General features: G+C 41.9%; 1 protein-coding gene across 9 annotated transcripts in view; it reads left to right on the plus strand.

Annotated features, from left to right (window-relative positions):
* Nucleotides 1–25,677, plus strand: part of prr12b (proline rich 12b) — a 64,256-nt gene that overhangs the window by 31,899 nt on the left and 6,680 nt on the right. For 6 of the 9 annotated variants that reach the window (XM_082530412.1, XM_082530413.1, XM_082530419.1 and 3 more), the window contains exons 6-13: nt 3,079–3,162; nt 4,626–5,439; nt 8,541–9,142; nt 9,234–9,350; nt 9,612–9,745; nt 10,000–10,802; nt 10,911–11,030; nt 25,447–25,544. In XM_082530412.1, the coding sequence (XP_082386538.1) occupies nt 3,079–3,162; nt 4,626–5,439; nt 8,541–9,142; nt 9,234–9,350; nt 9,612–9,745; nt 10,000–10,802; nt 10,911–11,030; nt 25,447–25,544 (2,772 nt within the window). Of the gene's footprint in view, nt 1–3,078; nt 3,163–4,625; nt 5,440–8,540; nt 9,143–9,233; nt 9,351–9,611; nt 9,746–9,999; nt 10,803–10,893; nt 11,031–22,727; nt 25,545–25,677 lie in introns of those variants that run through there. The other 3 variants (XM_082530417.1, XM_082530414.1, XM_082530418.1) reach the window with 3 other exon arrangements.

Raw genomic sequence — 25,677 nt, forward strand, 5'->3', positions numbered from 1 at the left:
TGCTCCGCCACGCTGAGCCGCTCCTCCGGCTCGCCGGGCTCCTGCTCCGGCTCGCAGGGCTCCACAGCTGGCGGTGCGGGCTCCTCCCGCTCTCCGAGCACCCTGAGCACCTCCGGCTGCGCTACAGCTACTGACGGTCGATCTGGAGGTGAAGATGGTGATGCGGTGTCTGCAGGTGGGGAAGGTGAAGGTAGAGTAGGTGATGCAGATGGGGAAGCCGAGAGTGCTGCGGTCGCTGCAGTCTGATGGGACTCTGGTGGAGAAGTAGCTGCAGAGGGAGGAGGTGATGATGGTGCGGTCGCTGCTCCCGGTGGACTGGCCAACGATGCAGGGACAGACAGGTGAAATGATGGCAGAGGTGGTCCAGCAGGCATATCGACCTCCAACTGAGGATGAAGGTGAGAGGCTGACCGGACTGAAGACTCAGTCACCAGCTGGGCAGCAGACTCCGTTACTAGCTGGGCAGCGGACTGAGTTGAGGGTGATATGGCTATTATGAAGGGTGGAGAGGATGAGAATGTTACAGCTGGCTCAACAAATTCCAGGGGTCCAGAGGCAACTGAGGCCTCCAGTTCGGCCTCTGGGGAAGCCCTGGGGAGAACCTCTGTCTCCATATGGCCAGACTGAGCCAAAAAGTCATCTGGGTCTGTATGCTGTGAACTCCCTAGCTCCCAGCTCACAGTCTCAGAGTGAACATCTTCTGAGTTTTTGGAGGTAAAGCAAACAGTTTCTGACCCCACCGACTCTGAGCTAACTACCTCAGGGCTGTCTATGCAAAATTCTGCCCCAGCATTAGCACTCAGGCCACATTCGTCCGTCGGTGGTCCAAAAATCCCCACTGGGAGTTCAGTTACACCTCTTACAGTTTCTCCATTGTTAATTGCCGTAGTGGCTATAGTCTCTATGTCCATGTTCACAGGAAGGGAATTTACGACACCGGCAGAGTCCATTTTACTCACTGTGGCGTCCAGAGCCGCTGGTCCTGAGCCTTCGACCAGCACAGGAGTGAGTGTAGAGGTGGCTGAACGCTGCTTGCGAGGACGCCTTCTCCTCCGTGAAGGCGGGGCCGGGTGTACGGAAACAGTCCTCTGCTGTTCATCTGTGTTTTGATTTTCAATGACAGGAGTAATAGAAACAAATGAGTCGGGTTTACTCACTGCGGTAATGAGTGCTGTCGGTCCGTCGCCAGCTGACCGGACTGAAACCGCAGGAGTGGGTTGAGGTGTAATGGGGTGATGATGGCGAGTGCGACATCCCTTCTGTAATGGAGGATCAAACAATTGTGCCACAAGCATCGACGGGAAAGTCCTCCGCCGATGCGCAAAAAACCAAGCGGCTAGAGTTTCTAGGTGAGCAGCCGAACCTTCCTTGCTCGGACTGCCCAAGCCGAATAAATCAAAACTAGAGCTCTCTCGTAAAATAGTGACCAATAGCCTAAGGTTGTTAATGTCCAAAAAGTTCATGGTGAAGGTAGTGGATGAGAGATAATTGTCAAAGAACACTACCTGTATATGTCTCTTGTGTGGGTCTACAGCCTGGATTACGCTCCGGCAGTAATCCCATAGCTGCGTGAGCGATCTCTCCTCCGTGGCAACTCCTGAGTTTGCTGGGTCCATGGTGGTTGGCGGGATCATTCTGTCACGGTCTGGCTGGCAGACCGTGGGGATGTGGGGAAAGGAGGACCCAAAACGCAGACTCTGCGATGCAAACAGTGCTCTTTATTCACAGTGAAAAACTGTAAACACAATAACTCCCCGTTGCTCCCTTGAACCCCATGTGCGTGCTTCCCTCCGACGTCTGTGCTCGTGCTCGTGCTCCCCGCTGTTGTGTTTCCGCACACCCCGTGCGTGCTGCCTTTCTGGACCACTCTTCCTCCTGCAGGGAAACCATAGAGGCAGCCGTCAACACTAACCCTCGGCGGGCATATACGAACAACACAGACATATGCTGACACACTAACTTGGTACGATAACTCAATGATCCCGCGCCGGTGGGAGCTCCAACACTCTCCTAAGTAGCTCCCCCGACGAGCCCTGATCACCAACAGGTGTGGCAGGAACTTCAGGTGTGGTCAGTCCTTCGCAGGGCCACACCTATCAGGCCTGCAGGTGGCTGTGCTCCATCCTCCAGCCACACCCGCAGACATACACACGTATACACCCACACCCTGCCTATACATACGAGTGGGACACAGACTAACACAGCATTGTGGAGAAAACACACATCACCAAATAATAATAATACTAACAACAATAACAACAGTCAAAACTGGTCACGGACCCCCGAGTCCTCCAGAGCCGGGTCCGTGACATTCATATAAAAACTGGAATTGTAACTCTTTATTCTAGTATGCCCATTAGTAAGTCTTTGCAGGTAAATTAAATGGCCTACATTAAAAATGTTTTTTTTAAAAACACATTAAAAACTACTTTAAGATGGGAGAATGAGACCTTCAGTTATGAGCCATGTTATAAAGTGAAGTTCAGAATAAACAATGAGCAGAAACAGATTTATCCTTGTAGTCATGTAATATCATTTGTGCTGAGGTTTCAGTGTTGTCTGTGAATGTGTGGGAGAAACAACTGTCACCATGAGTGGAAGCTGACTGATTTTACATGGCAGTTTCAACTTTGAGTTTCATGCTAGAGTGAAACGAAAGCTAGTTGCCATGGCAACGGGAAGATGCTCTGTATGTACAATCAATATTCTCAGTATAAGGGACGCCTGAAATCTCCCCCAAAATGAAAGTAATTGCACATTTAAGCAACACTCTTATTATTTAGTAAATGTTGTTAGCACTGCAAGTAAAAAAACAGACTAAGTGTTAAAGTGCCGACTTGGCGTCTGTAGGACTCCACCTTCAAAATGGGTGAAAGACAACGACGTTGCAGGACAGTACAGCAAAAACATTGCTGTTTTTCTCGTGTTTAATTTCCTGAGACAATAAGTATTGGTTCAATAACAATACTCATTATAGCTAAACTGGGTATCAAGTTTAACCTTTCTCTGTAATGGTTTGACCTATCCTTTGTTATATATTTATTTACCCTTGTCATTACGGTTTTAACTGTAAAACAGCTGGTGGTGGATGGTTGGAAGAAAGAAACTGACAATTCACTGAATCCTGAAGCCTGGGCTGCTATGCAGAAACTCTCAAATTCAGTAAGTTCCTTTACTCCATTGCATAAATGAGGAAAGCCAGGAGCTTCATATATAATTCATATGTCATCTATTCAAATTCAAGCCTCTGGAAGAAGCATTTCTTCATAAATCAGGTAGTTATAGGCATTTAGACAATACCTGTGAAATAATGTGGCACTGATCCCTGGTAGAGTCTGCAGTGGAACAAAAGAACAACAACATCAACACTATTTTAATTTGTATAATTTGGAAAGAAAGTGGATGAGGCTGATTGACAGCCAGCTTTTTCTGGCTTACAAAACGAAGAGGAGAGCGATGCCTGCCACCAAGGCAGCTGTTGCCACAGTTACTGCATTTTTCAGCACAAGACCTTAGTGCCATCTGCTGGCTGTTAAGCTGTACTACCAAGATCTGTATTTACTGCTAAAGTGGAAAACTCCTTCACAGCTCTTACAAACTTTATTATAATGGAAAAGTTAGATTGTTGTTTAGTCCACATGTAAAAAATTCAGCACAAAGGGTGTCTCTTTATTTGCTATGAGCTATATACGCAATACATGGACAAACGTATCGGGTCAATACAATGATTTGAATTCAGCTGTTGTCAGTTACCTGGCCAGTTTGTTTCAGTTGTGAAAGAATGAATTGTTCGAAAGAGTGCAGTGTGCTACAGTAATGGGATGCCACACCTGCAACAGCTTAGCTTGTAAAATGTATTTCTTCTAGATATTTGATAAGCATATGAAGTTGCAGAGTGGGTTCACTGTTTGCTGAAGGGCATATTGTGTAAAAGTCACTCACTGAGGCCTACGCAGCTCTGCCCATGAAAGTAAACTTTGACACAAAATACTCTGTTTTATCACATCATAGCAAACTTGTAGGGTTTGGACTTTATGGATCAAATTACAAATCTGTCATTTACCTTAAAATAAGATAAGATAACCTTTATTAGTCCCACACGTGGGAAATTTGTTGTGTCACAGCAGAAAGTGGACAGTGCAAAGTTACAGTAGCAAAAATTAAGAAAAATAATGGAATTGGATAAGATAATAAGAATAGGATACTATATACAACTGCATTAAACATTTTAAACAACTGCATTAAACACTATATACAACTGAATTAAATAGTAGGTTGTCAGAAAAAAGTAAAATTGCACTGTATTTCACATGTGTGGATGTGTGTGTTTGGTCATCTGCAAAGTCTTTGTTCTGGAGTCTGACAGCAGTGGGGAGCAAAGATCTGCAGAATCAGATCTGCAGAATCTCTCAAGTTGAAAATGCAGCCACTTAGGTGAACAACTGATGTGTATGGAGGGACACATCAGTGTCCAAAGTAGTGGTTTATGTGCAAGTATACCATCCACACTGACACAAATACAAGAAAACAGCCTTTGAATAGATGTCCACTGTAGTCTTTCTAAGTGAATGCTGGCAATTATTATGTCATAACACCATCAGTTATTAGCTTCTGCTTTTTTACAGATTGACGAGAAGGTCTTGGACTTCAAACCAAGCTTCATGGCCTCTTTTTTGGATTTTCTGAAGACAGGTAAAGTACAGCCAGCCCTTGAACCAAGACATGATGGAGGCAACCAAGAAACCTGTTCCTCTATGAGGGGAGGAATTAAATGCTTATCCTCACCATCTCCTCCCCTACCACCAACTTCTCCCCAGCAGCCTCCAGGACAGTTCAGCGATGGCAGCCCGGGTGAAGGGCCAGACCTAACCCTCAGTAGCTGCCAAAGTCCCTGCAAACCTCTGGATGATGAACTGAAAAGAAACCTGGAGACTCTCCCCTCTTTCTCCTCTGATGAGGAGGATTCAGTAAATAAGAACCAGGACTTGCAGAAGAGCATCTCATCTGCAATCTCTGCCCTCTATGACACTCCACACTCACTGGCTGCTGCAGTGGCTTCTGCAGTAGTCAAAGCACAACCCATGCTTTCTCCACCCACGCCACAGGAGCCGTCGCTCAGCCCGCCTCTCAAGACCAATTCTCCCCTCATTCCTAGTATGGAGAGCATAAAAGATGGGGCACTTGCACACACTCAGCATAACACACAAAGTAAACAAAACACACGTGAGGAACAAAAAATGATTTCCACACTGTCGGACATGGAGGGGGTAGGCTCTCAGCATGAAAGAGAAGAAGAAAACAGCAAGAAGGAGGAAGGCGAGGAGATGGCAAGCAAAGAAGAAAACATCAGGCATTCACACAATATGTTGCAGGGACCAGCGGAAAAGCAGGAGAGGGAGGATACAGCAACTGACACGCAGATTATGGAGGGCCATGATGGTATTTATATTTGTCCTCTTATTTCCTCTTTAACAGCTTCAGTTTGTAGTTACGTTCTGTGGTGCTCATCTGTGAGATGGCCTCCATTTAACACATGTGTAACTTCAGCTTGGTTGTAGATGTTAGTGTCTCGCTGTTAAAACATTGTCTCCACTGTCAAATTTCTAAAAATGTGTCGTGTCCAAATTCATGGGCTGCATCCTCCTGAGGCCGCATTTGTAGACCAATTATGTCACAAGGCCGTCCAAATTCATAGACTCTTCCAAATACAGCCGACTAATGTGTCCTCCTTTTCCCCGAATTTGAAGGATGGGTCGGGTGTGTCCTTCGTGGCCCACCATATCCCAGAATTCATAGCACTGCTCAGCCAATTCCAGTTTTCAACAATGGCGGCCGCTACTAAGTTTTAAAATTACTCTTATTATTCTTTCTGGGTCACAAAATAAACTTTAAAGATATTTTCAGGCGAGCATGTAGCCGTGTAAACTCCAAATATCTGCTCGGTTTATCAAGACATCACATATTTGCAAAAGTGCTCCGACGTTTTCGGAGACGTCTGCTACCCACCAGCTCGATAGCTGACCAGGAGGTCGAGGGTCACTACAGCTGCCGAGAATGGCAAACTCCCGGCACATCATTTTCAGATCACCGCGGTCTTTCACTACTGAGGTTAAACGTAAGTCACTTATATAACCTAAAATGTTATTTTTTGGCTTTTTCGTGTTTTATTTGTTCCTGAGTAAATCCGTTTGGCTGAGACTAAAGTTATAGTTTTCACACAGCTGAATAAACGTCACACAGAAAACTGAAACAGAAGTGTGAGATGGTCGATAGTTTACTCCAGTGTCCTGTTATATTTTAGATAGCAAGGAGCAGACGGCTGAGCTTATTAAAGTCCACCGAGACAGCGGTGACGCTAATCTGAAGGCTTCCGGTCTACCCGACCTTCTGAGGACCCGGCCCACATAGACCGCGAAGGCCGGGTCCTCAGGAGGATGCAGCCCATGAATTTGGACACGACAAAATTCTCTAGATCCGGGGTCGGCAATCTTTCTGATAATGAGTGCCATTTAAAATTTCCTCAGAAGTCAGTGTGCCATATGATTGCATTAGCAATAAATGTAATAACGCTCTGTATTAACAGTTACACACTATATAGAACAACTTTATAGAATTATATTTGTTGACAGATGTTGGCAGCTGTCAGCGAATAGTTATCAGCTATTTTGAAACAAAGAAAAAGACACTTTTTATCCATAACAGCAAATGAACTGTACAACAGAAAATGTAAATGCTATTTATGGTCTCCTCACAACAATGATAAGAATAATAAACTGGGCCAATATGGCATGTTTGTTAATACAGAGACATATGTTAATGTGATCTCTGGTCTCCCACTCAGAGACACAGGTCTCCCAGTGTCCAGCATTCAGAGGCTACCTGAGGACTCATATGAGAGAATCTGCTCACACAGACATGTAGAGCCAAATACTGTCAGTAAGGCCTCTGCAATGTTCTGAAGACAGTTAAACTTGTCAGGTAGTGACGTCCAGCAGGTGAACATGCAGCTCCATGAACACACACAGCTGTGGATTCCAGCTGCTTCGATGTTATATGTATGATTTCTATACATTTTACATCAGATAAAAACTTTGGTTGTAAGATTTAGATAATTATTTAATAAAAGCGAGATATTTTAAATGAGAATAAGAAAGAAAAGTATTTCTTTGTGCCCCCCTCTCCCTGTCAATGCCCTACCTGCCCCCCTGGCAACACTTTGCTAGACCCGCCCCTGCACAGTTACCAGCTGTCAGCTGCTTAGAAAAGGATCCTGGTGTTATTTGTCTCTCAGAAACAGTTCATAACTTCAACTCATTCATGTGACCTAAAAGGTAAACCTGTTTCTCCATCACCTGTTCAGCTCTGATGGTTCAGTAAGGACATCTCCTGGTTTCATCCTCATGTTTCCCTCTCACCAGATATCTAAACCGATATCATGACCAGCAGCTTTACAGCTGTGGCTCCAGCAAACATCAGCTGATACTAGAAATTAATATTAAATAAATTCTAACAACAGCTGATCAAGCTTAAACGTGCTGCTGTTGTTTAGTGCGACAACCGCTGGTTTCCTCTTTCTGGTGCAAAGTGGGCGATAAATAAACAAGAGAGACGATCAGCTGATCATTGATCAGTTTCATGATTGAAGTAGCAACAGGAGAGGCAGGGGAGAGAATGAGAGAAGAAGAGGCAGCTGTGCAGCAAAGACACAGAATAACTCCAGCTTTGTGTCTTTTTCATTGTAGCTGAAGTCCGGGACAAACTGTGTTCCTTTTCACCTCAACACGAAACGCGTAATATTTTCTCTGAATACGAGACAATTTCGTCTTTTTACAGGACGGTTGGCAACTCTACTAACTAACCTTATGAATTAAATAAAGTTCACTATCAGTAACATCATAGCACCACCCAGCTGTATAGAAACTCCATCATGCTAGCTAGCACACAGTACGAGTTATTGTAACTGACTGTAAAAACTCAGCACAACAAAAATAAACTCCACCTAAACTTGGTTTATATCTGAACCTGATAGACTGCAGGTCATAACTTCTTACCTGAAGTTCAGTTCACCTGACATCTTGGCCACCTCGGGTCTGTCCTCCTGCCTCCCCTTTCTCTCATCCACCTGCTGGCCTCCACCACTTGCTAATGTTACTGAATCTGAGGAAGTGAATCTGATATGGCAGCCTCGCTTCTGTCAGTCTGCCCCAGGGCAGCTGTGGCTACAACTGTAGCTGCTTCTACCAGTGTGTGAATGTGAGAGTGAATGAATAGTGGCATTTGTACAGTGCTTTGAGGGCCCCGAAAAGCGCTATATAAATGCAATCCATCATCATTATTATTATTATTGAGCACCGCCACAGCCACCACCAAACAACTGAGTTATTTTTACACACCGACCAGCATCTGGCCAATCCACCACCTTTCATTGTTTATGCCGTTACAAAGAAAAAAAAAAGTCACCGGGCCACCGAGCAAATGCCCGGTATGCCCGAAGTCTTTTCAAGTAATATTATAAACTCACCCTGTGCCTTTTCTTTCAGATTCACCATCAGGACGTGTGCCTGCTCCTGCACCTCCATCACCATTCATCTCCTCCTCACCGCTCACATACTCATCACCATCGCCTCTCCCTCCCCCGTCAATCTCTGTACCTTCTCCACCACCAGTCCAACAGAATGAGGAAGAAGTCAGTCTAAGTGATCTTTCTTCTGATCAGCATATGCAGCAATCCTCCTACCAGCAGGCTTCAACTGCAGCCACCTCCCCACCCCCCTCCACCTCGCCACCAGTCATCCCATCGTCACCGCTGTTCAACCTTCCCTTCGGCCAATCGACCCCGCCCCCATCCACCACACCTCCCCCATCATCCTCTGATCAGGATCAGGAACCTGAAGCTGGGTTGCCTTACTTTTCCACTTTATCCTCCTCACCCTCTTCATTGTCCTCTCACCCACCATCACCTCCAACGCCAGAGGAGGCCCCACAATCCCAGCGTCTTACCTCCCTTCACCTGGCAAAGAAGCAGGCTGATGCTGCCATCGCTGGGGAGAGTGAAGAAGAAGACAGTGAGAGTGGAGGTGAGGGAATCTTCCGTGAGCGGGATGAGTTTGTGGTGCGAACTGAGGACATTGGTACTCTTAAGGTGAGTCATGCCACAGGCCTCAGGAAGTATGTGTTCTGAATAGATAACTTACCAGCCATAATATATGCTGACTGTCTGTCTGTATCACTAGATGGCCTTGCAGACAGGCCGAGAGCCTCCACCTATCTGGAGGGTGCAAAAAGCTTTGCTCCAGAAATTCAGCCCAGAGATCAAAGATGGTCAAAGGCAGTTCTGTGCAACAAGTAACGTGAGTTTTTCAAAAAGACGTAGTTTATGTTTAAGGACATAAACTGTTGGTGGACAGCTCTGGGTTCAAAACAGTTCAACACAGACCTGGTATTGTTCCCAGAGCCAGTCTCTTTGATGCTTGACGTTTTTCTCTTCTCAGCCTATTAAAACGTAACATTAAAGCAGTTTTCTGTAGAATGGATCATTATATTCTTTGCAACATTAGAATTTTTACAAATATATCTCTTTATGACATATTAATTGTTGTCTGTTCTCTCAGTATTTGGGTTACTTTGGTGATGCCAAAGTGCACTACCAGCGTTTATATGTGAAGTTCTTGGAGAATGTCAACAAAAAAGATTACGTCAGAGTGTGTTCACGAAAGCCATGGCACAGAGCTGGCCTGACTCTGAGGTAAGGCGAGAGAAAGACACTGAGTGGAAAGTGTAACCAGAACTGGCCTGCATCAAGGTTACCCTGGATTACCAGGCCCAGACTCCCCCCTCCCATAAAACTTGTTGATGAACTCTCAACACACATAGACTGTACCACACAAAAACAATTCAGTGACTAATTTCAACATTTTAATTAATCTATGTTTCATGTGCCTGTGCTTAAGACAAACACCAATTAAGTTAGTGTCTCTCCTCATGTCTACTGACTGACAGACGCCAGCCTCTACCTAAACAGCTGCTGACCATTCACAATCAGAGCCAACCTCGAATAGATAGTCGACACAAGGAGAGACGGAATGAAAGAGAGCTAATGGAGCAGAGAGAAAGAGAAAGAAGAGAGAGAGAAACAAGGAAAAAAGTAGAAAAGGAACATAAGGAAAGAGAAAGGAAGGAGGAGAGAGATCGCAAAGAACAAGAAGAAGAGAGGCACAAGAAAGAAAAAGATGGTGGAGAACAAAATGAGAGGGGTCACAGAGATGTGAAAATGGAAAGTGAGAGTGAAAGAAGGGAGAAGGAGAAAAAAGAAAGGGAACTTAAAGAGAGGCAGCAAAGGAAAAAGGAAAAACAGGATAGGGAGCAGAGGGAAAGGATGAACCAAGAGAGAGGATGGAAAGAAAAGGAAAGATCACTGAGAGAACAAAAAGAGAGGGAGAGGATAGAAAAGGAGAAACAGGAGAGAGAGAGAGAACAAAAACTTAGGGAGAGGGAATGGGGAGAGAGGCACAGAGACCAGAAGGACAGACAGCAGAGGGACATGGAGACAGATGGTGAGCCGAAAGAAAAGGAGAAAGCTCAGGAAAAAGAAAGAAAGGAGAACATGGAGCAAGTCAACAGAGATTATACAATGGCATTAAAAGAAGAGAAGAACCGAGGAGACATAAAGATGGCATTTCAGGGAAGAGCCAAGACTTCAAAGGACAAGGCTGAGCCTCCACCCAAGAAAAGGAAGAAATGGTTGAAGGCGGTGCTGTCCTCTTCATCTGAGTCCGACTACTCCTTACTCAGTGATGATGAAGGTCAGCTGTTCTTTGAGTGCATATGATGCACACATTTATTTTTAACCCATTGCCTTCAACCAACGATTACTGTGTCCAGGCCTCTGTGCAGCTGGTTTTGTGTTTTAGGGCCTGCGCGGGGTGGAGTGAACAGTCGAGCCATGAGGGACATGTTCAGGAGCTATGTGGAGATGTTGGTCAGCACAGCACTTGACCCTGATATGATTCAAGCCCTAGAGGACACAGATGGTGAGCACTCAGTTCAAACTACACTGTAGTCTTAAGTCAGAGAAAAGCATTCTCCAAGAAAATGGAGAATGCATGCATGCATGTCTGTCTGTATGATTCCAAGAATTTTTGTAATATGCAAAGAAAAACAGAATGCAGTATTTGGAAATTTCACATTTTTATTCAGCATTTCAACACAAATCAAATGTTTAAACTGAGCCATTTTAGTATTTGGTGAAATATATTAGCTCATTTTGCATTTGATGGCAAAAACAGTCGTTGAACTAAGTAGATGGAGTTGCTATATTATTGACAGAAGAACGTTGACCCATTCTCTTCGGTGTTGTCCACCCATCCACCCATCCATTCTCTTCCACTTATCCTTGTCAGGGTCGCGGGGGTGGGGTTGGGGTTGGAGCCTATCCCAGCTGTCTTAGGGCAAGAGGCGGGGTACACCTTGGACAGGTTGCCAGTCTGTTGCAGCGCTAACACATAGAGACAGACAACCATTCACACTCACATTTGCACCTATGGGCAATTTAGAGTTACCAATTAACCAATCCCCAATCAAATTAATTCAAATAAATCTTAAAGAGTACCTATAAGTTGTATGTGCAGAACAGTCCAAGGAAAACAATTAAAAGGGCAACTAAATCCAAGAGCCTGGAGAAACTACAGAAGGTGGAAAAAAAGCATAAAACACAGGGCTGACAATATGTGACAAAGACTAAGAGAAAGACAGCAACTATAAATATACAGAAGGGTGACTGGAGCAGAGATGAATCACCTGGGGAGCAGAGCTGCAACAAGACAGTGCACTCAAGACTAACTGATAAAACAGGAAGTAAGAAAGAATGGATACACTAACATGTGAAAACTTAACAAGGCATGAGGAACACAGGGCAGCATCACACTGTAAAATCTAATTAGTTCCCAGAAATCAAAAAAACTATGCAAACTCGTTGCCTTAAAAACACTAAGTAAAGCTTACTTATGACTGTTAGGACCACTCATTCATTGCAAGTATGCAGTACTAAGAATAACTTGATGTTTCTGACTGTGCAGTACTAATTGTTTACCCACTGACAAACATTTCAAGTTCAACTAAATTAAATAACAATTTGTGGTAACTTACTTAAAAAAAAAATCACATTACAGGGCTCTAGACTAACTTTTTGCCACAGTTGCACTGGTGCGCCTAACTTTTTTTCTTAGGTGCACCAGCACAAAAGTTAGGCGCACCCAAATGTTTCAACAGCATCGCTTAAAACCAGTTTCACATGTGCACTTTTAAGGGGGCAAAATTGCTGTCCATACAGACAATATTCATTTGTAAATGATTAACTAACAATCTAACAAGACTAGAAAGGAGAAACTCAGTGCATCATGGGAATCCCCGGCAGCCTATGTCTATTGCAGCATAACTAAGGGAGGATTCAGGGTCACCTGGTCCAGCCCTAACTATATGCTTTAGCAAAAAGGAAAGTTTGAAGCCTAATCTTTAAAGTAGAGATAGTGTCTGTCTCCTGAATCCAAACTGGAAGCTGGTTCCACAGAAGAGGGGCCTGAAAACTGAAGGCTCTGCCTCCCATTCTACTTTTAAATACTCTAGGAACAACAAGTAGGCCTGCAGAGCGAGAGCGAAGTGCTCTAATAGGGTGATATGGTACTACAAGGTCATTAACAGGGCTCTAGACTAACTTTTTGCCATGGTTGCACTGGTGCGCCTAAAAATAAAATTTAGGCGCACGAGCACAAAAGTTAGGCGTACCCAAATTTTTAAACTGCATTACTTAACACCGCAGTTTTACATGTTCACGTTTTTTTTGATTTGTAAATGATTAACTAACAACCTTTCAAAATGATTAACTTGACACCCCCTTTGCTGCCCAAATCAACAGCAGCTCCATCAGCCCCCATAGCAATGATTTTATCCAACCAGTTACTGCACTGGTCCCCAAGAGCAGCAAATGCTTTCTTTGAGGCAGCATAAATTCCTAAACAAATTAAAAAAAAATACCATTTACTTATCAGATCAAGAGTTTACAATGCAGTCTTTTTCAGTTTGAGTTTCTATATTCATGTATTATTGCTATGTTTAATTTTCAATGATAAGAACATGCTAGATATGGTTAATTCAGTAACACGACGTAATATTATTAATCATATACATAGGCTACGTGACATGACATGGCTTACCTTGGGCATGAGCATGCTGGACCTCAATGTGTCCAATCAGTATATTCGCTGGTCTTCCTTTTTGCAAGATACGAGCGTACACAATGACACATTCTTTTGTGGCGATGTCTGTGTCTCCATCGATCAGGAAGGCCATGTATGTACTGTTCGCAATTTCCACTGACGTCTTTTTTTTCAGTGTGTCAGCGATTACGCCTATAAACTGGGCGCACGCAACATCATTGCTGTATGTGGGGTTTATGTCCAAGCCATTTTTCCTGTGAAGAGTTATTTCTGACTTGAACTTAGTAAACGGAACTTCTTCTTTTGCAATATTGTAGGCGATGTTAAACTTAATGATCATCTCGGCCTCCTCCGATGACCTGTTTACTCCTGCCTGCCGCTGAAAGGCAGTGGGGAGCGGGGACATTTTGGCAGAGCATTTATCGCGGCATATAATGTGTCTTCTCGATGCTGTATGCTTTTTCAGCGTTTCAATTCGAAACGTATTAGCACCAGTGACAAATGCTGTGTTGCCGGCCATGGTCTTTCCACACTCGCGACAATAAATGCAGTGCATCATATTGTCAGCTTGGCTGTATCTTAGCCAGGGAAACTGGTCAAGCCACTCGATTCGAAATCTATACATTTTCTCACTTTTACTTTCAGTGGACTCCGGCTGGGAGTCGATCGTATGTGGCTCATTTTCTGATGCCGTCTCCGGACCAGTGTTTGACAAAAACGGAGAGGTTGATGGCTCCGTGTCAGAGCGCTGGCTCAGAATTTTGGACTGATCAGGCCTTAACTTAACGAAAAAGTTATCAATTGTTCTTTTCATATTTTCTCAATACCAACTTCATACACTTCTGACCTGGGCTACTCACCCTTCTCTATCTGCCCGCACTTTCAAACGTAAACACAAGTAGGTCTGCAGGAATATCTGGACCACGGCCAATCACAGAGGTCCCCGCCTCTGAGTATCTCTGATTGGTTTAGAACACGACATGGGCATAATGTGTGCCTGTTGTTGAACACACGGAGACTTTCAGGGTTGCTGAAACTTTTTTTCCGAGAAAATACTTGGTTGCACCGGTGCGACCAAGTATTTTTTTTACTTGGTCGCACCGGTGCAACCAAGTATTTTTTATTAGTCGCACCATGGAGAAATTTGGTCGCATTTGCAACCAAATTGGTCGCACTCTAGAGCCCTGATTAAGATAAGATGGGGCCTGATTATTTAAGACCTTGTATGTGAGGAGCAGGATTTTGAATTCTGGATTTAACAGGAAGCCAAAACAGGAGAAATCTGCTCTCTCTTTCTAGTCCCTGTCAGGACTCTTGCTGCAGCATTTTGGATCAGCTGAAGGCTTTTCAGGGAGTTTTTAGGACTTCCTGATAATAATGAATTACAGTCGTCCAGCCTGGAAGTAATAAATGCATGAACTAGTTTTTCAGCGTCACTCTGAGACAGGATATTTCTAACTTTAGAGATGTTGCGCAAATGGAAGAACGCAGTCTTACATATTTGTTTAATATGTGCGTTGAAGGACATGTCCTGGTCAAAAATGACTCCAAGGTTCCTCACAGTGTTACTGGAGGCCAAGGTAATGCCATCCAGAGTAAGAATCTGCTTAGATACCATCAGGGGCGGATCTAGAGAAATTTTCTTAGGGTGGCATGAGGGTGGCAAAGAAATCAAATGGGGTGGCAAAATCGAAGCCTTTTTTTTTCCAAACACATATGCAGGTGGTTACATATGGTTAGAATAATTCAAATGCAGTAAGTATACACGTTTTTCATATAAATATAGTCTAGAACTTAATTATTGTCTGTAGCCCACATAATTACACACTTTAGTTACATAAAACATGTGAGTTTTGATGTTATGTACTGTATAGCCTGTATAATAAATAAATATTTAGCACAACAATTATAAAATCCAGAAAGCTACACAACATGGGGCGGTTCATTTACAAACACAAGTCTAACTTATGTTTCACACTGTTAGAAAACAATCACATTGTTACAGCTTAAATTACACAAAATGTCAGAAATCTGCACTGTCATGAACAAAAATTTAAACCTAATTTTTCATGATTTGTTGGATTAACCCTCTGAGGTCTGAAATACAACCGGCCACTTTTGACTCCTTTTGAGTTTACGTTTGTATTTCACCCTCAGATTGTTTCATTTTATTTTTTCCCCCGTTGCCTTGTTTGGTGTCTTTTCAGCTCAACTGAATTTAGTTGTTTTTTTCACTGACATACTGCATTAGTGTTACTGATCTGAAACCACACAAAGAACTTAAAATCCTACTAGTATTTTTTTACTGTAAAAAAAAAAAACAGTAAATTTTTATAACTTGAAATGCAAATATAAATTGTACATTTTGTAAACATAAACAACTATTTATCTAAAAATGCAGCCAATACACCTGCCGTTTCTTTCATTTTCTACAACCATTTAAACATATTACGAAAATTAAAATAAGAGAACAATCAGGTGTTGCAATAAGATGCCCTACAAATGATGTGTGCCAGTAAAAAAACAAGTTTGTCCACCAACAGACAAAAGAGCACAGGGACAAACCTGCAGGCCTGACAACAGCAGGTGTATCACTGGTTTTCTACTTAGTGACAGTGCTTACAAATGTGCCTCTGTGACATTCATTAGTGCCCTCACTGACACACAAAACAAAACGACTACACAACAGAACAACTACACAACACACTAAGTAAACACTCCACACTAAACGTCACAAATCTCCCACATCTAAACTCTCTCTCTCTCACTCGCTCGCTCTCTCTCACTGCCGTTACCGTCCTTTTCCCTCTTCCTAAACAACCAAATCCTACGTGTTGACTGTTTTTTTTAATTGGTCGACATGGTGCATTTTTCCACCGATAGGAAAGAGGTGGCTTTTTTTCTTTCTTTACTGTTTTCGCGCTGTCCTTAGAAAACGCTTAAAACACACCCACACAAAAACGTGACGACAGTATTTAGAAAAAAGTGTGGCTTATATATATGATCATAACTCTGGATTTACTGGCCTGTAATTAAAATTTAAAAACTTTGAAGTCTGAATTTTCAATGTGGCTGAAACAGAGACTCAGCGTGGCTGCAGCTTGTTGCTGTATCAGCTTACATCAGTCATGTGATTTGGAGGTGCAGCGTGTCCGTGGACCACAGAGGGTTAATAACACTCACCTTCCTTCCATTTCCAGAGTGTAACATCCACCCACCTGTGTAAAAAGCGAAATTCCCATGGTGTTGTTCAGAATGTGCTCTGGCACAATCATAAGCATCGCTTGCTACTGAAAATAAGAAAAAAGCCGGTCCTGCTATGGGCTGAACCATTTGTTAATGGTGGAGGGGGAGACACTATCCAATATATTCAGTTTTAGTATTTATATTCACTGTTGACAGTAACTACGCTCAAACTCTTAATGCTATCTTATTTTAATAAACAACACTGTCATATGCAAAACTGGGGTGGCACTTGGGGTGGCAAGGGATCATTTTAGGGTGGTACTTGCTACCCCATGCCACCCTTCTAGATCCGCCCCTGGATACCATATTTCTAAGATTTTCAGGGCCGAGTACAATAACCTCAGTTTGATCTGAGTTAAGAAGCAGAAAGTTAGCGGCCATCCAGGTCTTTATGTCTTTAAGACATTCCTGCACTTTAACTCATTGGTGTGTGTTATCTGGCTTCATGGACAGATAGAGCTGGGTGTCATCAGCATAGCAGTGTAAATGTATGCTATGTCTTCTAATGATGCTGCCTAAGGGAAGCATGTATAATGTAAACAGAATTGGTCCTAGCACTGAACCCTGTGGAACTCCATAATTAACCTCAGTGTGTGAAGAGGACTCTCCATTTACATGCACAAACTGGAGTCTATTAGATAGATATGATACAAACCACTGCAGCGCAGTACCTGTAATACCTACAGCATGTTCTAATCGCTCTAATAGGATATTATGGTCGACAGTATCGAACGCTGCACTGAGGTCTAGCAGGACAAGCACAGAGATGAGTCCACTGTCAGAGGCCATAAGAAGATCATTTGTAACCTTCACTAAAGCTGTTTCTGTGCTGTGATGAGCTCTGAAACCTGACTGAAACTCTTCAAATAAACCTCTGCAGATGATCTGTTAGCTGTTTGACAACTACTCTTTCAAGGATGTTTGATATAAAGGAAGGTTGGAGATTGGCCTGTAATTAGCTAAGACTGCTGGGTCTAGAGATGCTTTTTGAGTAAAGGTTTAACTACAGCTAGCTTGAAGGCCTGTGGTACATAGCCGATCATTAGAGATAGGTTGATCATATTTAAGATCGAAGAATTAATTAATGGCAGGACTTCTTTGAGCAGTTTTGTAGGAATGGGGTCTAAAAGACATGTTGATGGTTTGGAGGAAGTAATTATTGAAGTTAACTCAGTTCAGTTCAGTTCAGTTCATTTTTATTTCAAACATTTCAAACATGTGCCTTCACAATCATTACAAAATATCATTCCATTATTTGTTTGAAAAGGAGTAGGCTGAAGTATTTACTTATTTGTCCCTACCCCCTCAAGTTTTACCTCTCATTCATTTAATTTTTTTTTGTCTTAAATTAAACAAACATATGAAACATATGAAGTAAAACAAAACATAACATACATAAATCAAAAACAAGAAATTAGCAAGCCCCACCACAGTATAGTTTCTTTCATATGAAAAATACAGAATGTGTATATTTGCAGATACACAAGTTATGGAAAAACAACAAACCAAAACAAAACAAAAAAACAAAAAAGAACCGCAACACCATTACCAGCAACATTACCGTCCTGGGTTAACCCCGTTTTCTTCATTCTTATACTTATTTAAAATTAGGTTTTTATATTTTACTTTAAACTGTTTTATGTTTTGACTGTCTTTTATTTCTTCTGTTAGACTGTTCCATAATTTAACTCCTGCAATTGAGATAGACATAGTTCTTAAAGTTGTTCTAGCACTTTGTATTTTTAAATTCCATTTCCCTCTTAAGTTATACCCACCTTCTCTTTCTATGAACAATTTACAGATTTCTTTGGGAAGCAATTTATTTCTTACTTTATACATTATTTGTGCTGTTTTAAGCTTCACCAAGTCTTGGAATTTGATAGCTTGCATTTTGACAAAGAGTGCATTTGTATGATCCCTGTACCCTACATTATTTATTAATCTAATGGCCCTTTTCTGTATTATAGTTATTGTTTGTGTGTTACTTTTGTATGTGTTTCCCCAGACCTCTACACAGTAGCTCATATATGGCAGTAGTAAAGCACAGTATAAAATGTGCAGTGCTTTCTGATCCAACATATGCTTTGCTTTCCCCAGGACGGCAATGCCCCGTGCCAATTTCCCCCGAACATAAGTAATGTGTGGCTTCCAACAGAGCTTGTGGTCAATGATCACCCCAAGAAATTTTATTTCATTTACTCTTTCTAAATATACATTGTCAACACATATTTCTACTTCGATGTTTTTCTTTTGGTTTCCAAACAACATAAATTTGGTTTTATCTAGATTCAATGATAATTTATTTATATCAAACCACTTCTTTAATATCGTTAATTCCTGTGTGATCATCCCCAAAACCTGTGGCAACTCCACACCTGAACACAGTATATTTGTGTCATCTGCAAATATTACAAACTTTAAAATCTCCGATACTCTGCAGATATCATTTAAGTACATAATAAACATTTTTGGACCCAGTACTGAACCTTGAGGTACTCCACAAGCTATATCCATCAAATTAGATTTATATTCATTTATTTGTACATATTGTTGCCTATTCCCTACATAGCTTTTTAACCATTCCAAAACTCAGAAAGATCAATTGGAGAAAAAGAGTCTAACTTAACATCAATGGTACTAAGAGTAGCTGTAGATAATATTACATCTGTGGGATGATTACTGGTAATTTTTTTCTCTAATGATTAAAATGTTATTTGTGAAGAAGTTCATGAAGTCATTACTAGTTAACGTTAAAGGGATGGTTGGCTCAACAGAGCTCTGACTGTTTGTCAGCCTGGCTACAGAGCTGAAGAGAAACCTGGGGTTGTTCTTATTTTCTTCAATCAGTGATGAATAGTAAGATGTTCTGGCTTTGTGGAGGGCTTTCTTATAACGCAACAAACTATTTCTCCAGGCTAAATTGATGATCCTCTCCAGCTTACGAGTCATCTGCTTTCACAGGAGCTACAGTGTCCAGAGTCGTACGTAGTGAGGAGGTGAAATTATTAACAAGATAATCGACCTCTGTTGGAGTAGCGTTCAGATAGCTGCTCTGCTCTGTGTTGGTACAGGGCATTGAAGATGATAACAGTGGGTGGATTATATTCTTAAACTTAGTTACAGCGCTTTCAGAAAGACATCTACTGTGATAAAGTCTACTCTCCACCGCTGTGTAATCAATTATTGTAAATGTAAATGTTATCAGGAAATGATCAGACAGGAGAGGGTTTTCAGGAAACACTGTTAAATGTTCAGTTTCTATGCCATATGTTAAAACAAGATCTAGAGTGTGATTAAAGTGGTGGGTGGGTTCTTTTACATTTTGAGAGAAGCCAATTGAGTCTAATAACAGATTAAATGCCATGTTGAGGCTGTCATTTTTAGCATCTACATGGATGTTAAAATCACCCACAATAATTATTTTATCTGAGCTCAGAACTAAATCAGATAAAAAGTCTGAGAAATCAGACAGAAACTCTGTGTAAGGCCCAGGTGGACGATAGATGATAACAAGTAAGACTGGTTTCTGATTTTCACAGCTGGGGTGGACGAGGCTAAGCATCAGGCTTTCAAATGAATTAAAAGTCTGTCTGGGTCTTTGGTTAATTAATAGGCTGGTGTGAAAAATTGCTGCCACACCTCCCCCCCGGCCTGTGCTTCGAGGTTTCTGGTAGTTAGAACGACTCGGGGGTGTTGATTCATTTAAACTAACATAATCATCCTGCTGCAACCAGGTTTCTGTAAGGCAGAGTAAATCGATTTGTTGATCAATTATTAAGTCATGTTGTGGAGGTAAGCATATACGACACAGAGCTCTTAATTCTCACTCCTTCTTTATTCCTCTCCAACATCAACTGAACACATCGCGCCACAAAACACAGCAACACACACTTCCTCAACACTGGGTGTGAGTGGAGCCCTCTAGTGGTCCACCACACATGCCCTAACAACCAGCAGAACTAGTCCCTTTAAGCAAACGGCCTGAACGGCTGAACCGGGGGGGTGGGGAACTGGCTGAGGGAAACCCAGCCCGGGAGCAAGGCTGGCACTGGCGGTCAGAAAAAGCTGCAGACAACTCGGGCTCCATTGGTTGTGGGGCGCTCCTAGGGGAAAAGGCAGAATCCATCAGCCCGGTGGCAGGTGGGCGGCCGTGGAGAGGGGCCTGGGCCGGGACCACCTGATCATCTTGCAGAACATGTGCTGGCTTAAGTCTGTCAACAGAGACAACCTCCTGCCAAAGTCCAAAATGTCTCAGTTAAGAATTCCCCGAGGTCTTCGTTAACCGCGCTACGCAATCCCAGCAAAACCCAAGGAAGACGGTCGACCCAGTCGTCACCTGTTAAGGAAGCCGGAGTGTGGCCTTGAGTGACCGGTGAAACCGCTCGCACATCCCATTAGCTTGCGGGTGGAATGCTGTGTTTCGGTGGACCTTGACCCCCTGGCCGTCAGCCATGGCAGATCAGGAAGTGATACTCTACCGCAGAGCGAGACAATGCTAAACTTAATCATCATCTTGACCTCCTCTGACGACCTGTTTGCTGCTGCCTGCCACAGAAAGGCAGTGTTAGAGGGGACTCTTGAGCAGTGCATTTATCGCAGCATATATTGTGTTTTCTGGATACACTGCTGCTTTTTCAGCGCTCAGAGATTGATGGCTCTGTATCAGAGCTGGCTATGAATTTCTGACGGATCAGGCCTTAACTTAACAAAAAAGTTATCAATCGTTCTTTTCATCTTTTCTCATTACCCACAGCTACATCCATTCTGTCAGGCCTAGGCTACTCACTAGGGCTTGGTATCATCACTGATTTCTATAATCCATCTGATTCCGATTCACAAGGTCCCGGTTTGATTCAATTTTGCTTCTGATCATTTATCAGTACTTATACATGTGAGACTTTATCAGAGGTGTGAGCATCACAGCAGAGGCCTTTGTGTCAAAGTAACTGAGGATAAACAGAAAAACATGAAGCAGATTTTACTGGCTTGCCTTTTTGTAGCAGATAACCCTAAAAATATTCTGCAATTTTGCACAATTTTAAAAAGTATACATTTCTTCAGTATATTCTTGTCTGAGGTCATTTAAGCTAAAAAAAAAAGAAAAAAGAAAGACAGCAGCAGACTGTGCTGTAAACGACGGTAGACTGGTAGGGTAATAAGCGAATGAATAATGCAAAAATTGAGATTTGAGACGGGAAACTGTTCTTGAAGTACAGAGAGAGAGAGAGCTGTGCATGAAGTGTGATTTTTATTGTGGTGGAAGCAAAACAGCAAAAGTCGGAGGGAATTCCTGACGACATTTATCAAATGTGAATTGTAGTTTGGATCTTGTTTTGCTGCTGGTTCAGTGAATTTTGGTTGGAGAGAGATAAAACCTGCAGCTCAGAATCCAGCACAAAAAAAGGCGTAAACACAAACCACGGACCCGCCGACGCATCACAATCAGTGAGCTGTCGGCTTTCAGCCCCGACGGCGTGTCCGTGTACGGGCCGTCGGGTGAGAAAGCCGACAGCTCACTGACTCTGATGCGTCAGGTCCGCTCTGTGTTTACGTCTTTGTGTGGAATCCGTTTACCTGCTCTCATTTACTGTTTGGTGGTTGTTGAAATAGTTTTTGAGCTTTACTGCTTTATTTAAGCTACCCACCTCTCTCTATCCACCTGCACTTTCAACAGGACCACAGCCAATCAGAGAGGTCCCGCTCCTGACTATCTCTGATTGGTTTAGATCACGATAGAGGCATAATGTGTGTCTGTTGTTGACCACATGGAGACTTTTCTTTTTTTACTCAAACAGTTGGTCGCACCGGTGTGACCTAGGGTTTTTTTTAGTCGCACCATTGAAAAATTTGGTCGCATTTGCGAACAAATTGGTCGCACTCTAGAGCCCTGCATTATGTTTTATCATATTTGACATCTCTAGTACAACACTTATATTAATATAACGCTGAATGCAAGTATGATTCAAAAGAATAATTAACATTTAACATCACTTCTTGTGATGGTGTTAAAATCAGCCCAACTTTTATTTTCAAATGTAAAAAGGTATATGAGCCAGCATGCTGGACACTGTTCTGCTGAACAACAAACAGTTATATTACCATCATTGTTATAATCTTACAATGAAACAAAGTCTCAGATTTAATTATTCTGAAACTAAGTTTAGGCCTACCACAACTTTGTTTTGAAAGTTACCTTACTGATATAATCAATATAAAATGTATTTATTGTCTGTAGTTTAAACAACACATTTGTTTTTCATTCCAACACAGGAGCTGGTATATTCTAATATTTTAAGGATGGCTTGTTTCCAGTCCAGGCATCACTGCCTGAATGACTATCATGGATCGAGGTGATCCAAATGTAGGTGCAGAAGAAAGTCTTTAACTTCCCTTCAGTACAGTGGCAGTGGATGTGGGTTGGAGATGCAATGAGCTTGAACCTGCAGGCGACCATCTTCACTGACAATCTGTGACGGAGGACTCATCTCTCCTGGTGTCCTGCAAGCAAACAAACATATTTTTTAGAACACCAACATATTTGCTTTCTTAAAACATTTTTTCTTCATTTACTATAGAATAGACCCCAATTTAGACAACCTCAGGCTCCGTCCCCACCGGAGAGCTGGCATTCAGTGTCCCACCTGTCAGTCTGGATAGCCGTGACCACCACCCCACACACATTAATGTTATGAAAGCATATTTTTAAAAAGGGCTCTGCAAACATGGCCAATAACTTTCATTCTGATGATCTGGAAAATAATTTGGGCACAAAACAAATTGCACTGTTCAAAAACTTGCAGACTTCACTATATACAGTGCAGACAGTGTGGTCCCTCTAAACTAAGTCTATGGGATATGATCTTTGAATAAATGCAGACCAAACTCTCAGTGTTTGTATTTACTTACACAGCATGTCTTGTAGAATTTACTGGGGTCGTCAGCAACAGCATAGTGCAGTCATATCTCAAGTCTAATAAGAGAAGACAGGAAAAGATCATGTTCTGTCTGGGGCATTCAGGGGGATTTTCAAGATGAATGAAAATGTCCGGCTTTTCCTACAGAGGACCCATATGTGTGACTCCATCCCTGAGCTGCTGCTTTGTGAGTTGTTGTTCTGTGCTCACAGACGGGAGAGACAGCATGCAGCAGTGCCTAGTGGTGTTTAAAAGATGCCAAAGCACAACTGCAGCTTTGCAGACAAACTGCAAAAAACTTTCCCTCGTACCGTCCCGGTACTGGTAATCTTTCTTATACAGATGAGGCCTTATTTCTGTACCATTATTTAATTCCAGAGGTTTTTATGTTATTTTTTTGCCCCTGTTGACTTGTAAAAGCCTATATCACATTTTTTAATTTCACCATTAAAAAAATATGGTCACCCTATCTTATCAAGTAGCTGCTCACGTTTCTGTTTCAAACAGTCAACAGAAAATTTCACAGAGAGCTTTTCATATAACATTTTTAAAGCTGTGGGGTTAATTTTTAAGTAACATGAGCCCAGAGGCAGCAGCAATGCTAGGCTAACACCAGTTAGCTAGCAAGTTCATAAACCTGGTGCTAAACTGAGAGAAGCCACAAAAACAGTTTGAATAAGAGTAAACATTTACTCACCAAGTCAGAGTATCACGTAAAGAATCACAGCAATGACAACAATGATCTCTTGAGCTGAAGCTTCTCCAGGTTTGCTCAACATATTCCAGAAAAAAAGCAGGCATCATGAACATGTGGACTGAGCTGTGTGAGGGACGACATGGCATTTTCAAACCATATCGTTTTATTCTTCCTCACTGAGAAGCAACATTTCCTGCTTACTTAGTTTTCCTAATTTAAGACAACTCAAATAAACTTAGTTTATCAGCTTTTTGAATAAAAAGTACTGGTAACTTACTTAACCTCCTAAGACCCGAACTCTTCCACAGCATGCTTTCTTTGCTATTTGGGCTGATTGGCACCTGATGAATGTAAAAACAAAGAATTACCAGATTTTTTTTTTTACCTAATTTTTGTTCCTGAGAAAAATGAGATTGACATATGAGGATATTTGTTTAAAATTTCGATAGAACAGTGGCAGTATAATGTCCTCGTAAGTGGATCAGGCCCTTGTAGAGCAAAATGTAGTATTTTGGTCTAGACAACCGAAAATGTGATGTCCACATATGTGGACGCAGGTCCTAGGAGTTTAAACTGAGTTCTAATAACAAATTGATAAAAATTGAGCTCAGTCTACTTGATATTTTTAATTAAACACAATATTATATTTTACAGTGCATAACTGAAATGAGGGATAGAGTAAAACAAACAATAACCCGTCATTGTCCTGGGTATTTTGAGTTTTTTGTGGGGTTTGGCTCCTTTTTTCAGAACTCTTGTGTTAAGCCTTTTTATTTGGTAATGTTAGTAGGTTGTTATTTTCCATTGTGATGTATTATTCTCTTTTTGTATTCTAAATTATCTTGTTTTGTGATTCCTTTCTGTCTCCCCATTATGTCCCATTTATGTCCCCGTGTCTGTGTGGTCTCCTTTGTCCTTTCTCCATTTTCATCTGGTTTCCATGTTTAATTATGTCAAGTCAGTATATCTTAGTCCTAGTCCTAGTGTTAGTTACTTCCTGTTTTATTTTGATAGGCCTTCATCTCGTATGCATTATGTTCAGTTTTGTTTCCCTTAAATAGATGGAATGACTCTATTTAACCACGACCTCAGACTGTCCGAGGTCTTGGTGGTTATGATAGGGATGAACTGCTGACCCATGCAAATGATTTCAAGTATTTTAAGACCTTTTAATAATTAAAGATAAAATGGTGCAAATAAGTTGCTAAGACAAAGACAGCATGCTCCATCTTTATTGTTATTTTTAGTGTATCCAGTATGGAAAACTACTAATTAAATTACTTGGCATCATTTCAAGAGTCTTTTGAAAATTGCACTGACATGAATTAAAATGTAAGGTTTAAAAGTAAATGAGTATTCTACTACTTTAACACATCAGATGAATTATACCTCCCGCCCATGAGGAAAATTGATAGCATGCTCAGTGAACAGAAGAAGAAGTTGTTGAGGAGAGTCAACATGAGTGCTCAGCACCAGGTAAAGCTTCATATTCTTCTGTTTTGGTTTTATTTGGCACTTCTCAAATCACTTTGTTTTAGAGATTTGTTGAAGATGATTCCCCATAGTCTAAGTGTTAAACCAGATACATTTTTGTTAACTGAAAACATTT

The sequence above is a fragment of the Aulonocara stuartgranti genome (assembly GCF_965226115.1).
Source record: "Aulonocara stuartgranti genome assembly, chromosome: 4".
NCBI classification, from domain to species: domain Eukaryota; kingdom Metazoa; phylum Chordata; class Actinopteri; order Cichliformes; family Cichlidae; genus Aulonocara; species Aulonocara stuartgranti.